This window comes from Suhomyces tanzawaensis (genome assembly GCF_001661415.1).
Source record: "Suhomyces tanzawaensis NRRL Y-17324 unplaced genomic scaffold CANTAscaffold_8, whole genome shotgun sequence".
Classification (NCBI taxonomy): domain Eukaryota; kingdom Fungi; phylum Ascomycota; class Pichiomycetes; order Serinales; family Debaryomycetaceae; genus Suhomyces; species Suhomyces tanzawaensis.
Genome location: NW_017963643.1, coordinates 277,489 through 291,637, shown reverse-complemented (window position 1 = coordinate 291,637; position 14,149 = coordinate 277,489). Strand labels below are relative to the sequence as shown.

Genomic DNA, 14,149 nt, shown 5'->3' with positions numbered 1-14,149 from the left:
TTAAGGGCAATTTCCATGTCTGCTTCATCAATTTATGTTAAAGGAAATTACAGATTACATTCATGATTTAATCTCTCAACAATAAAGTATGGTTATTGGATGGACTATTTTTGCGGAGGATCATAGATATCTGAATCCAATGCCACGAGGAAAATGTTTATCTCAAAGATAAGTACACCATATTGATCCAGAATTACAATATCTGAAACATAACTTCTAGCTTTCGTAATACCCCGCTTGGATAATGACCTATTCCTTGTTCTTTTCTACATACAATTCAAATTTATTATTATGCAATCTGACCAAGATTATTTTCATGTTCAATTCATGACAGTATTCAATTCTTGAAAATAAATATGTATCAAAGCTTAACTGTTATAATTTCCATGCTTCAATACACCCGAAAGCGAGATACCTTCTAAAGCACAGGAGCCGTTACAACTCGTGATTATGTATATACAAACTGCTTACTATTTTTGGGAACATCTTCTCATAGCCGCATTGAAAGGCCATGTAGAATCTACATACTGTCATCGACCAGGAATTTTATTCATTATTTAGTTTTATTGGCGATCTCTTCTTCCACCTCCACCTCCACCTCTGCTGTATGGATGGTATCCTCTGTCTCCTCTGTCTCTCCCACCTCTTCTGTGTCTTCTGTTTCCGTTACCATTACCGTTACCGTTGCCTCCAGATGGACCAGATGGAGGTGCTCTTCTTGGTCCCTTGGGCAAGTTGTTTCTTCTACCGTCTCTGTGGGGGTTATCATAGCCATCTCTAGCATTACCTCTTTGATTCCCGTTTCCGCTTGGGCCACTTGGGGGTCTTGGAAAGTTAGACTGTCTGGATTCATGGATTGAATCGCCTCTGGGCTGGTTGCCATAGTCGTTTCTTTCTTCAGATGCTTGTTGTTGAGGGTTCAAAGGTTGTTCCTGTTGGTCTTGACCCTCTGCTCCATCAATAGCACCTGGCTGTTGTCCTTGGGCAACCTGTTGCTGGTACATGTACCATTGTTGCATTCTTTGCCAATATTCTTGCATCATTTCTGGGGTCATATTCATAGCTTGGCCGTATGCAGCCATTTGCTGTTGTTGTTGGGGATACTGGCCCTGTCCATACGGGTTGTAAGCAGCCGCATAGTTGTTGTACTGATTGGTTTGTGGAGGTGGTGGCGCCTGATTCTGTTGATGCTGGCCTCTTGGTTCAGCTCTCTTAACTTCCATAGCCTTTCCCTTCAATGTCAAGTACTTGTTGACGGTGACCCTGTCAACTGCATCTGGCGAGTCGTAGGTGATGAAACCAAAACCCCTAGATCTTCCGGTGTCTTTGTCGATCATCAATTGGGCATCAATAATGCTACCGAACTGAGAGAAGAAATCGTTAAACTCCTTTTCGTTGACCATTGGGTCAATACCACCGACAAAGATCTTGCCGACCTTGTCTTGCTCTTCTCTGGCAATGGCTCTCTTCGGGTCGATAAGCTTACCGTCCAAGATATGGTCTGTCTTGATGACCTCGTCCACGGACTTGGGATCCTTGAATGTCAAGAAACCAAAACCACGAGATTTTCCAGTGTTGTTGTCTCTCATAATGGTGTAGTCAAGCACTTCACCATACTTGGAAAAGTATGACACCAAGCCTTCTTCACTTGTATCCCAATTGAGACCTCCGATGAACATCTTTCCGCTTTCCTTGCCGATGTTGGATGGCTGGTGGACCACTGGGGGAGGTGGTGGTGGTGTTTGCTGGAATCCTTGGCCAAATTGAGGCTGGCCAGGGAACTGAGGCATGGCTTGTCCTCCGTGGCTAGGAGCTGGAGGTGGTGCTCCGTACTGCGATTGGCCCTGTGGCTGGCCGTATTGTGCATCTTGTGGAGGTTGGTTTTGTTGCTGGCTGTTCTCGCCTTCTGGTTGGGTTTCAGGGTGGGACTGGGCTGGAGTTTCTTCGTGGGTGTTTGGGGTGTTCTGAGTGTCTTCTGGAGCAGAGGTGTCCTTGGTTTCTGGCACGTCGTCCTTTACCACTGCCTCGTTGACTTCTGGTTTAGATGGAGCTTCGGGTTCATCGGCGCTAAATGGTTAGAATGGGATGGATGGAACTATCAAGTCAGTAATACGCACTAGATATCCTCAAAGAGGGCCTCGTCGTCATCAAAGGTGGACATAACTGGACACTAAACTAAAGTACGGAGCTAATTATAATACAAGATCTCTAGTTTATTGAGTGTTATACCGTTATAAAACTAAACAAAACTATGTATGATTCACGCTGGCGTCTGGGGACAGCGATGATGGTTGCTTTTATAGTGGACTGGGGGTTACCCGGCCGTGCGCCTGGGTCGGTGGCGGTGGCCGGTGGTGCGAGAAACTGCCAGGGAGTAGCCGCCGGGCGTGGTGCGAGCGTTGGGCGGGTTTCTCTCGCTAGCGAGAAGTGGCGGTGCGAGCGTAGCGAAGATTGGGCGGTGCGCCCTCGCGCCTGGTGGAAGAGACAGGCAGTTCGCCAGAAGCCACCACAAGAAGGGACGCAAGGAATGGGGTGGGCATTTGAGGGTGATCACTGAGTGTGAGTGTAGGCCGACTAGAGCGGATAGTCTCCTATATTAATAGTTTTCCTATTTTTTGTTGGTTTCCACCTACTTGCTATTTTTGCAATAATTCTACAATTTTGAACTTAGCTGAAGATAAATTTCCTTCGCTACTAGTTAAAGTAAAAAGTTGAAAAACCGGAATGGGGCCACGTAGGAAGAAAGAAAGTGGAACCCCATGCATTACACGTATTTGGTAGAAGTACCGATAGTTTAAGGTTCTTTCTACGATATCTCATAAGGTGCTACGGGTGGACTTCTGGCTCAGTATCGTTCATGTAACCAGAAATTCGAATAAGTCCTACAAATATGATCTACGATCACCGCTGCTGGGGGTGTATCACTAGGTAATATTAAAGGACCCAGCTGACAAGAAGGGGGAGATGATTCGCCCGAACGTCTTTGCTTATGACATCTTATAAGACGGGAGTGAAGAAACTAGACCCAAGAGTATTACAGTGTGGATATTAGTAGGGCTACTCATGTAAATACCCTTCATTCTGCCTGTGGTGACAGTACTGTTCCAGTTATTGGCCCATTTACGATTATCTCCCACCACTTTCAACACTACGCCTCCAAAAATCAGGTTGGTAATCCACCAACACCTCATCACAAGCACTATCTAAATAGTGATTCCCTCCCTGGTACTCCAGGCTTTATCTCCATATTCCCGTAGCCTCCAGTCTATTTGGCTCGCGCACAACCCGATATGAAAATTGAGATGAGCACCATAACCATCTCCACATCCAGCCATGAAGGACTACTTGATATACTTCGCGCAGGCGTACCCCAACTTCCGCAGGGCCGAGATCGAGTCCCTCGCCCAGTTGCATGGCATCTCCATCGACATGTCCCACCACGATGAACAGAACCCATTCCTCATCGTCCAGTTGGAAAACGACTTGCAGGCCCAGCAGATAATGGAGAGATCAGTGCTAGGCAGAGGCATCTACGAGCTCTGGGGCCAGGGAAAGGACTTGGACGAATTGCATGCTAGTGTCAAGGAGTCCTCCCACGACAAGTTCGAACTCTACAAACAAGCATCCTTCAAATTCGACTTCATAGGCTACATGGGGTCCAGAAGCAACAAGACCAAGTTCGCAATGATCGAGTCCTTCTCGTTCCTTGCGTTCGAGGGACCTATCCGCATGAAGAATCCCGACGAAATATTCACTGTGCTCGAAGAATACAAGGTAACTGGTAACGACAAGGCCACCACTCCCGAGAGAATGTGGTTCGGCAGACAGATCCAATTGAGTGCCAGGGTGGGCAACATCTTGGACAAGTACGACTTGAGAAGAAGAAAGTACATCGGAACCACCTCATTTGATGCTGAATTGTCGTTGGTCAGTTGCAACATCGCCCAAGTTGACCAAGGAAAGTTCACCTACGATCCGTTTGCAGGAACAGGCTCTTTCTTGGTGGCTGCTGCCAACTATGGAGGCATTTCCATCGGATCAGACATCGACATCAGAACCCTTCGCGGAAAGAGCGACCAGTGTAACATCAAGGCCAACTTCAACCAGTACGGTACCTCACTCCAGTTTGTGGACGTCTTGACCATGGACTTCACCAACAACGCTCTCAGACAGAGCTTGTGCATTGACACCATTGTGTGTGACCCACCCTACGGAGTGCGGGAAGGTCTCAAAGTGTGTGGAGCTAAGGACCCCGAGAAGGCTGCTGGACGCGAGAATGTGGTTATTGACGGCGAAAAGGCCCACTTGAGAAGAGACTTCATCCAGCCCAAAAAGCCATACCAACTCTCCAATCTCTTGGACGATCTCCTTCGATTTTCAGCGTCCAGACTTCCTGTGGGTGGACGTCTTGCCTTCTGGATGCCCACAGCTAACGACGACTTCGAGATCAACCAGATACCCCAGCATGCCCAACTTGAGTTGATCTATAACCTCGAACAGGAGTTCAACAAGTGGTCGCGTAGGCTTCTCGTGTATGTCAAGCGTGACGAAAGCTACGTTGGTCAGACTTCGAATGGATTGAAGAGCCAGGGCATCAAGGACTTCCGGGAGAGGTACTTCAACGGATTCAGCGAAAAGAGCAGGTGAGTGGAGACAGTATGGCCATGATAGAGAAGACTTGGAGTAGGGAAGACCAGCTAGAAATAGAAAAGTTATTTACTAGGGAAGACTAGCTTTTTGGAAGTTATGGATGCTTTCCCACGATTTTCCAATCCCCCCATGCCATACTTCGTGGTGAAAAAGGCGTAAATACTGGCTACATAGGTGAGTAACAAACATAGAGCGCAAGCACAGCATTCCAAGACCTGTAGGATTTGCTGAACTTTCTGGCCAGCCAATCGTTTCCCATAGCATCCTACTAGCCATCCTACTAGCGACAGGTAGAGCACTACAAGCCCATATCCTGCTCAACTCAACTTAAAATACCCTTCGAGCTCTATCGGGGATCAATAAGTCACAAAAATCTTGGTCAACTGACTAAATAGACTTCTTCCTCTCCCAAACTTAATCCAAGTCTAGGAGTAACGATATTTTAATGCAAGGGATTGAACCAGCATTAAATGCATAAGAGGCAAATGTTTTAACCAATTAAACTATCGCAAGTCTAGATACATAATAGCCACCGTAGCAATACCCAAACCTGCTCGAATCTGGAAACTAATTTATGATGACCATAATGCAATTCCCCATAGGAAACTAACCATAACCTCGATAGTCAGTCGCCCCAACCTGGAAAACTCCCCCTACCCATCTCCTAACCTCACCTAGTTAATAATCAACTCACCAATATACCAGGGCCCCAACACAGCAACCGGTTTCCCCTATGCGCATACAGCGACTTGGTCCCTGATTCGTCCCTGATTCGTCCCTGATCGCCATGCGATTACAGAGTTTATAATAGTGCGACATCAATAATTTGCACCCATCAAATGCGCTTGGAGGTCTTATCCGGACCCTTGTGGGCCATGGACCCGCGAGCAAAGGCTCCCATAACGCATGGCCCAGCCCTGATTGTATGCAACAAGAGGGAAGGGGGCTTCACGACTGTATGATCCAACGGTATAAATACCAGTTGGAGTGATTACTATTTCATAGTTTATTGCATAGTCTTTCGATAAGATCAATTGGTTTAAATATACAACCATACTCACCATGACTCCTCCTACCATGCTCCAAAGTGCCCCAGTGGCTGAATTTCAGGTCCGCAAGCCCGACACCACCATCAAGATGTCCTCGGAAGCCGACAACGCCTCCATCCAGTTCGCTGACTGGGACAACTTCCAGTTCGCACCCATTCGCGAGAGCACAGTCTCTCGTGCCATGACAAGACGCTATTTCGCCGACTTAGACAAGTACACCGAGTCTGACGTGGTCATAGTGGGTGCTGGCTCTGCAGGGTTGTCTGCAGCGTACGTGTTGGCCAAGAACCGTCCCGAGTTGAAGATCGCTATCATCGAGGCCCTGGTGTCGCCTGGCGGAGGTTGTTGGTTGGGAGGCCAGCTCTTCTCAGCCATGGTGTTGAGAAAGCCAGCCCACTTGTTCTTGGACGAGTTGGAAATCGCCTACGATGACGAGGGTGACTACGTGGTGGTCAAGCATGCAGCCCTCTTTATGTCCACCTTGTTGTCGCGGGTGTTGCAGTTCCCCAATGTCAAGTTGTTCAACGCTACAGCCGTCGAGGACTTAATCACTCGTCGAGACGAGGTTTCAGGCCAGTTGAGAATCGCAGGTGTGGTCACTAACTGGACGTTAGTGGCTTTGAACCACGATACCCAGTCATGTATGGACCCCAACACCATCAACTGTAATGTGGTTTTGTCCACCACTGGGCACGACGGACCTTTTGGGGCGTTTTCTGCCAAAAGACTCGAGGAGTTAGGTAAGGCCCCCAAGGACGTCACAAGAGGCTTCAGAAACGACCCTTCGCCTGCCCAGCCCACTGCTGACGGCTTCCAGTTGGGAGGAATGAGAGGACTCGACATGAATAAGGCCGAGGACGCCATTGTCAAGGGCACCAGAGAAGTTGTTCCTGGATTGGTGATTGCTGGAATGGAGTTGGCCGAAGTCGACGGTTCCAACAGAATGGGACCCACTTTTGGTGCCATGGCCCTTTCGGGAGTCAAGGCTGCCGAAGCTGTATTGAATGCTTTCGACGCCAGAAAGAAGCAGAACGAGACTGGGTACGGTTCCGCCAGAGTTTGATTTCATAATTTCGCAGCCAATATATGAGCCATGTAGTAAAGTGAGGACACGTAGAGAGTCACGAGAAGGGAAAATAGAGACACAGAGAGGAATTAGAGAAGATAGAAGCGTCCTCTGGTTCCAGCAGTCTGGCTTAGATGATTCCACATTTCGTTTGGCACTCTTTTTCATATTCTATGTACAATAAGGAAGCGCATTCAAAAATCTGAAGTCGGCAACATCAACACGGATCTAGATGTAAAGAAAATGTACTAAATGTCTTTTGGGTCAATGCACAAGATTAATAACCAACGTTCAAGAGTGTTTTAACATGGAAAACTGCTTATTTCCATAATGTCCAAACCGATGGAGTTTGCACTGTTTCTAGGTATCAATGTGCCTAAATTTCACACTGAAGAGTATAAAAACGTCTTAACGCTGCTTATCCCCACCCTGGCGGACCAGAATTTGTTACTTGTTTGACTACCGTGCTCGAGTAAAAAATCCTTACATTCTACCCATATTTTTTCAATTGCTCCATAATAAAAGACTCTTGGTCCAATAGTAGAAAATGATCTACCTAACTCCATTAGCCGAGTCCTTTAACGATTATTCCTGGCCTCACTGATGTATGGATGTTACTGGGCCTTCTGTTGTCTCCGAATGCAAAAATGTCGCGCGACACACTCCCTCACTCCGATCTTCATAAAACCCATTCACGTTCTATCCACAATAAAATGGCCGACTTTCTCAAGTAAGTACCCCCAAGGACCGCTGCCGGTACAGCAACACATCATTCCCCTCTAGACCAACATCAACTAACATTAGACCAAAAAATTCCAACCCCAGAGGCATTCCTGAGGCCCCATTCATAGATAAGGTGGAAAATGTGGTGAAAAATCCCGAACAGGACTTCGATAACACCATCAAGGCGTTCCAGGACCGTTTACAGCAGTACAAGTACATGGAAGCCTCCAAGAGACAGCAGTTAAACGACTTGAACACCAAAATCCCGGACATCGAAAAGAACCTCGACATCATCAACTACATGAAGGAGAAGAAGAACGATCTTGAAGAGGACGACGACGAGGAAGACAAGACCATCATCACCAACTACGAGTTAAACGACACCCTCTACACCAAGGCCACCATTGATGTGGAGAACTTGAATTCGGTATACTTGTGGTTGGGGGCAGACGTGATGTTGGAATATCCTTTGGATGAGGCAGTGGAGTTGTTGAACGAGAGATTGAGAAAGAACACCGAGCAGTTGAAGTTGGTTAAGGAGGACTTGGAGTTCTTGAAGGAGAACATCACCACCATGGAGGTCAACACTGCCAGACTCTACAATTGGGACGTGGAAAGAAGAAAGAAGGCCAACGCCACCCAGAATTAGGGCCACGATATATCATGATATCTCACGGTTCATTGCCGTACCTATGTCCTCCTAAATGTATCTAAAAACTGCCTTCCCAACGGCCTAACCGGGGTTTCGGCACGGATCTGTCTTGCCTGCGCCGTGCTTTCATCCAACAATTCGTCATCTTCTTCGCCATTTTCCTGTGGTTCTGCACCTGTTACGGGTACATCATCTGCTACTGGGCGGTACTGGTTCCCGAACCGACTGCCCACGGCCCCAATGGCCTTCTTAGATGCTTTGAGAGGTGCGATAAACACCTGGAATACCCAGTTGGGGATCAACCACGCCTTGCTACCAGGCAACAACTCGTAGGTATGTAACTTACCAATAAACAAACCCAGCAACGCAGGAATCACCGATTTGAAGCCATTGTTCAACAAGAGCAACGTGTAGTAGATATGGATGGGGAAGTGGTTGGTGAGCTTCAATTCGGACGAACGAAGAGTGTCCTGCCATACACGAGGCTGGCCAGCTTCCTCAGCAGTGGGTTTCCGGAGGAGTATCGCAAACAGGTACGAGGTAGGGATGTAGGTGCCATAACACACGTACAAGGACGATAGTATTCCGACGGGGCCAGGAATCACCTCGTTGAAGATGGTCAAGTAGGAGAAATCAGGCACAACGGACCTGAATAGCACCGACTTTATGAGGTAGGTGGAAAAGTACACCATCAACTGGCCAAACGTCATGAATATGAAGCACACCAACGAGTTGTATAAGGCGAATGCAACGATGGTGGACAAGTACTTTCTTGGGCCGTAGAACCTTTCGAGATTCTTGAAGTAAAACCACAAGAACATCACCAAGAGGAAGTCCGACTCGTTCACCACTGAGAACTGGTAGGTTATGATTCGCCAGTATTGGGAGTATTCGATGATGAAGGGGTCGATGGCAAGCCTGACGTAGGGCTTGAGATCAAAGATCGAGAGCGCCAAAGACAGCAACGTGACAGCAATGCATATTGACTTGGACACCGGAGTATTGACAAAGCCTTTTATGGGGGTCAATTGGGTCATTAGAGGGCAAATACTGGGGTAGGGTCCTGGCGGCAAATGTGTAGTAATCATCACGCGTCTGTGCACGTGAGAGAGCACATGACCGGATCACATGTATCTGGGCCATTAGGGCTGGAGCCCCGTCCCCGCGTCCTGAATCGTAGGCATCCTGGGACGCACACGACCGTGCGCATCCCGTCTGCCACCACGAAGATTTTTCAATATATATTATCCATCCAATCTTCCTCAGTTAGTATCATAGACCAAACACATCAAAATGGGTAGAGATCACACCACCAAGCAACACGCCAGATCCGGTCACAGAGAAGCTCCAAAGTCCGACAACGTCTACTTGAAGTTGTTGGTCAAGCTTTACGCTTTCTTAGCTCGTATGTATCCATATCACAGGACTGTAAAGAAGATGGACTACACTGGAGACAAAGTCGCCAGTCTAATCAAAAAAACAATTATTGGCTTTCAAACACAGGTGATTCAGTGGTAGTTGACAAGGCAGATACCTGACAGTGAAGATACCGTCAAATAGGATCGGTCAATAAAACACCACCCGAATGCCCGTGAACCCGCTGGCTGGCCCAGACGAGGACCTCCTAAGCTGGTGATACAGCATCGAAGGAGAAGTGAAACCCATTCTGCGAGTGCATTCCCCGTGTCTGTGCGTCTTCTGAGCAGAAACAAGTCCGTATACTAACAAAATAGGTCGTACTGAGGCTCCATTCAACAAGGTCATCTTGAGATCTTTGTTCTTGTCCAAAATCAACAAGCCACCAGTTTCTGTTTCTAGAATCGCCAGAACCTTGAAGCAAAAGGGTGCTGCTTCCAAGACCATCGTTGTTGTTGGTACCGTCACTGACGACAACAGATTGTTGGAATTCCCAAAGGCCACCGTCGCTGCCTTGAGATTCACCGCTGGTGCCAAGGCCACCATCTTGAAGGCTGGTGGTGAAGCCATCACTTTGGACCAATTGGCCCTCAGAGCTCCAAAGGGTGAAAACACCTTGATCCTCAGAGGTCCAAGAAACGCCAGAGAAGCCGTCAGACACTTCGGTTTCGGTCCTCACAAGGGTAAGGCTCCAAGAATCTTGTCTAAGGGTAGAAAGTTCGAAAGAGCTAGAGGTAGAAGAAACTCCAGAGGTTTCAAGGTCTAAGCGTCTTGACTTCTGATTCTCACATATAATTCTCCTAATTTAATGTATAATATATGAAATAAATACGGAGTATACGAGTGTAGGCGAAGCAAAGGGTCTATTGGGTGCAAATCCAGACCCTTGGTTGCAGCTGATAGGGTAAGAAACAACCTTGCTACCCTACTTTGGAAATGTGCTTCTTATCTTGAAGAACATTTAGAGGAATTGGGAGGTTATCTGGGTCTATATGTAGAACTTGTTCGGAATTTTCTGGCTGTAGTGAAGAGGTTTTTGAACACTGGCACATCATGACTGGTGCCCAATTGTTATAACAATAATCACAATAGAACATGATTCTTCATCAATTGATGTCTGAATGCTTTAACTACGGAGTATCATTCACTACGGTGTGGGGCGGTTCAGTGGTATCTACTGTCATCTCTGTTTAACTAGTTAACTCTTTTTAGCCATAAATGAGTAATGAAGCCTATAGTATAATTCACTAGAAATACCACTCAAAAAGAGGTATAATCAATAGTGGGTAGTACGAGGTGTGGCTGAGGTTGATCATAAATTTCTTGATATGAATTAATCAAGGGAGACTAGGAGAGTAGTTTTCATGTTTTCAGCGGCGTACGTTCTGGTTAAAATTCATTTCTATATAATTTATCCTTCTACTACGACGATCTCTGACCTACTAATATATATCAAAAAGGCAGAAATTTAATGAAGGAATAGGAAGTTGTTGGGAGCAGAGAATGAACCGACACAGGTACTAAATCGGAAGATATCGTAAAGCACCGAGATTGGATGGTCATGGAGAGCTAGGGATATACTTGACGAATACAGAGAGCCGAACTAGGCGCTTGAATCAGCGAAGTAGAAATCGTGAGCTCGAGACTGTGATGAACATGGAAATATAAATTGGAAGAGGAAGACCAAACTGAAATCTACAATAAATAAATGGAAATAGCAAGTTGATGAGAAAGAGCAGATTTTACCCTAATATACCACCACTGGAATGAAAAACAGTAGAAATCAAAATTGCAACACAGTAGAAAACATGTTCTAGTCAATCATCCTTGTTAAGCACGAGACTGGCCATTGCTCCACAATTTCACTGCATACAAGGGCCCTTCACACCACCACCAGTTCCTAGCCTTGTTCTACCCACATGAGCTTAGATAACAGTAAGTTCAGTAACCTCACCTATAATCCATCTCATCTTCCCTTATCGAATGGTCGCACGCCCATTCCCGATCGGGCCCAACCAGATTGCGATTGCCTCCAGTGGTGAATCATTCGCCACCATCATCACGGCTCCCAATGGTGCCACAACGCCCCGAGTCCCGCTACGGGAGCCTTGCAGAGCTCCCGCCCGAAGTGGTGCTCCGAATTGCCCGTTTTTGCATCGAGATCCCCGCCTCCAGCACTGCACCATCCTATACCCTCGTCCTTAACCACCTCCGGGTGGGCCCCCGCTACGCCAGCCTCGTGGCGCTCTCGAGCACATGCAGCTACCTCCGCAAGGTGCTAGGCCCTCTTCTCTTCGCCAACCTTAGTTTGGTCCGCGAGAACCAGATCGACGTGGTGCTTGCCACTCCGGCGGTAATGCAGCAGTACTCCGACAAGAAACGGTACCACCGCGAGTTCATCAAGGAAGTGTTGCACACCAACATCACCGAGTGTGCCAATGCCGAGTTGGCCAAGACCAGCTTCAGAGCAGGCATCAACGGCGACCCGTCGTTCCAGTGCAACTACCAGACTTCACTTGGCATCAACAACTATATCACCTATGTGGAGTGCGATAACTCCACGGTCCAGGGACCAGACTTGGCGCTTTTTCCCCGGCTCGAGGCGTTGAAGGTGCTCGACACCAGCATGGCAGAGCCGACGGATGTGTCTACGGCTCCGCTCTACCGCCAGCTAGCAGCGCTTCGCTTCCTCTCTATCAACGCCTCCACCCTCGTCCACGCGCGCGGGTTGGAATCAGTTCTTCCCCAATTGACTCGTTTGGACTTGGGATTGGACTTCGACGACATGGACCCCGTTGCCGGGCTCGGAGGCTTGCGTGACGCCTTCAAGAGCTCGCGGCTCCGCGAGCTCAACCTCTTCATTGACCGCAGTCCTTCGGTGGCGTACGTTGAGTTTCTCGCGTTTATACAGCATATCGCATACCAGTGCAAAGAACTTTGCAGCCTTTATATCCGGGTCATCAGAAAACAAAAACCCATGGCGGCTCCACGCCAGACAGCCAAGGGGCGCTGGAGTGTTCACCAGGGACGGCCTCTAGGCTCAGTGTACGTGGAGTTCTTGAGCAAGCTTGGGCACTTGCGGAACGTGGGCTTCGATTTGGCCATTCTTCGCATGTTTGAGTTCTCTGCTGAGCCCAGCACGGAAAGCACCAAACCAGCAGCAGAGTTGAGCTTGACCATTGTCAATGTCGCTCTGACAGGCACCAGGTTAGAACGAGGCCCTCTCAGTGGGCTTGTCAGGTTTATTCGGGCGCTAAAAGTGACGGAAATCAGGCTCCAGTACGGAGAGGTGGTGGACAATTCGCACCTCCAGGCGCTCACCATGTTGACGGGGTTGGTGTCGGTGGTGTGTTCGTCCGAGACCTATCCCTACTACGACGGGCTCCAGCGAGTGTCGTTAGAACGCTGCTGGTCGGTTTCGGACGACTCGTTCCGCAGAAGGTACTACTACGTGGACCTCGACCTGCTCCCTCAAAGCGACCACCAGTTGCGGGCGAAATTGGCGGCTGCAACTGTGTGGGGCCGGACCCAGTTCAATTCTCCCCGCTACAAGGTACGGGAGTCGTTCCAGGTGGTGCACACCGAACACCACGACCACCGCAGCTCGCCGCATCTCAAGGCATCCGACGATGGCACCAACAGGTACGGGTCCAGCCGTGCGTTCTGGAGTGTGGAAACCTCGTTGGCCGAGTTGGAGCAGTACGGGGTTGTCCAGCGACACTCCCAGTTGTGGGGCTAGGTTGCAGCCAATCACGTGACATCAGACATTTTGTGCGACACTGCGCGACACCCGCTTTGTGGCAGTTGTCTCCGGGACTGTTTTCAGGCACTGCACGTGCTGCGTGTGACTGCTTTTCCTCATCGTCCCCTCGCCGCACGAGCACTCCCATCCTCTCCCACTCCCAGCGCGAAAATTTATCAATCTATAACACCAGACTTCTTTCATTACCGTAATATCAATATAGACAATATGGCAGGTGCTTCCGTTAGGTATGTTATTGTCGACTGTCGTGGTGGATAGCGAGTACTTGTACTCAACCTCAATACTTGAAAATGCTGGATCAGTAGTCGTCCGAATGGTCCATTAGTGGTAAGTCAGAGACTCGTGAGACCAGTATTCTATCCATCGGTTGTGTGATCCCCTACTAACAATAATAGAGACGTCCCAGCTCAAGATTTCATCAACGCTTACGCTCAATTCTTGCAAAGACAAGGTAAGTTGGAAGTCCCAGGTTACGTTGACCTTGTCAAGACTTCTGCTGGTAACGAATTGCCACCACAAGAATCTGAAACTTGGTTCTACAAGAGAGCTGCTTCCGTTGCCAGACACATCTACTTGAGAAAGCAAGTCGGTGTCGGTAAGTTGAACAAGTTATACGGTGGTGCCATCAACAGAGGTTTCAGACCACACAGACACGCCGATGCTTCCGGTTCTATCAACAGAAAGGTCTTGCAATCCTTGCAAAAGATCGGTGTCTTGGAAATTTCTCCAAAGGGTGGTAGAAAGATCTCCGAAAACGGTCAAAGAGATTTGGACCGTATCGCCGCTCAAACCTTAGAAGACGACGAATAAATAGTAGGGTATATTGTATA

The 14,149-nt window shown here is 48.1% G+C and overlaps 8 protein-coding genes and 1 pseudogene across 9 annotated transcripts; 6 read left to right on the top strand and 3 right to left on the bottom strand.

Annotated features, from left to right (window-relative positions):
* Nucleotides 1-236: 236 nt before the first annotated feature.
* On the bottom strand, nucleotides 237-2,161 carry CANTADRAFT_102637 (uncharacterized protein; the record flags this gene model as incomplete). Its single annotated transcript, XM_020206161.1, has 2 exons — nucleotides 237-2,067; nucleotides 2,118-2,161. 2 exons carry the CDS (start codon nucleotides 2,159-2,161, stop codon nucleotides 564-566), a joined length of 1,548 nt encoding a protein of 515 aa, XP_020062181.1. The 3' UTR covers nucleotides 237-563.
* On the top strand, nucleotides 2,022-2,622 carry CANTADRAFT_324155 (uncharacterized protein). The gene has a single exon (XM_020208453.1). The coding sequence runs from the start codon at nucleotides 2,252-2,254 to the stop codon at nucleotides 2,555-2,557; it is 306 nt and encodes a 101-aa protein (XP_020062180.1). The 5' UTR covers nucleotides 2,022-2,251; the 3' UTR covers nucleotides 2,558-2,622.
* Nucleotides 2,623-3,333: 711 nt separating this feature from the next.
* Nucleotides 3,334-4,647, top strand: CANTADRAFT_57055 (tRNA (guanine-N2-)-methyltransferase; the record flags this gene model as incomplete). The annotated part of the gene is made up of 1 exon (XM_020210655.1): nucleotides 3,334-4,647. One exon carries the CDS (start codon nucleotides 3,334-3,336, stop codon nucleotides 4,645-4,647), a length of 1,314 nt encoding a protein of 437 aa, XP_020062179.1.
* A 446-nt stretch (nucleotides 4,648-5,093) lies between these two features.
* CANTADRAFT_t241 lies at nucleotides 5,094-5,163 on the bottom strand (annotated as a pseudogene). The gene has a single exon. The product of its transcript is annotated as a tRNA-OTHER (tRNA).
* Nucleotides 5,164-5,712: 549 nt separating this feature from the next.
* CANTADRAFT_8215 (Thi4-domain-containing protein) lies at nucleotides 5,713-8,137 on the top strand (the record flags this gene model as incomplete). Its single annotated transcript, XM_020211259.1, has 2 exons — nucleotides 5,713-6,740; nucleotides 7,591-8,137. The coding sequence occupies 2 exons, from the start codon at nucleotides 5,713-5,715 to the stop codon at nucleotides 8,135-8,137; spliced, it is 1,575 nt and encodes a 524-aa protein (XP_020062178.1).
* Nucleotides 8,138-8,178: 41 nt separating this feature from the next.
* CANTADRAFT_8214 (uncharacterized protein) lies at nucleotides 8,179-9,177 on the bottom strand (the record flags this gene model as incomplete). The annotated part of the gene is made up of 1 exon (XM_020211258.1): nucleotides 8,179-9,177. One exon carries the CDS (start codon nucleotides 9,175-9,177, stop codon nucleotides 8,179-8,181), a length of 999 nt encoding a protein of 332 aa, XP_020062177.1.
* Nucleotides 9,178-9,433: 256 nt separating this feature from the next.
* RPL18 (60S ribosomal protein eL18) lies at nucleotides 9,434-10,322 on the top strand (the record flags this gene model as incomplete). The annotated part of the gene is made up of 2 exons (XM_020206259.1): nucleotides 9,434-9,545; nucleotides 9,874-10,322. The coding sequence occupies 2 exons, from the start codon at nucleotides 9,434-9,436 to the stop codon at nucleotides 10,320-10,322; spliced, it is 561 nt and encodes a 186-aa protein (XP_020062176.1).
* A 1,416-nt stretch (nucleotides 10,323-11,738) lies between these two features.
* CANTADRAFT_34704 (uncharacterized protein) lies at nucleotides 11,739-13,289 on the top strand (the record flags this gene model as incomplete). The annotated part of the gene is made up of 1 exon (XM_020208599.1): nucleotides 11,739-13,289. A coding segment is annotated over one exon (1,551 nt), but the record flags the coding sequence as incomplete, so codon positions are not given.
* Nucleotides 13,290-13,526: 237 nt separating this feature from the next.
* Nucleotides 13,527-14,129, top strand: RPS19A (40S ribosomal protein eS19; the record flags this gene model as incomplete). Its single annotated transcript, XM_020211925.1, has 2 exons — nucleotides 13,527-13,546; nucleotides 13,715-14,129. The coding sequence occupies 2 exons, from the start codon at nucleotides 13,527-13,529 to the stop codon at nucleotides 14,127-14,129; spliced, it is 435 nt and encodes a 144-aa protein (XP_020062174.1).
* Nucleotides 14,130-14,149: the final 20 nt, after the last annotated feature.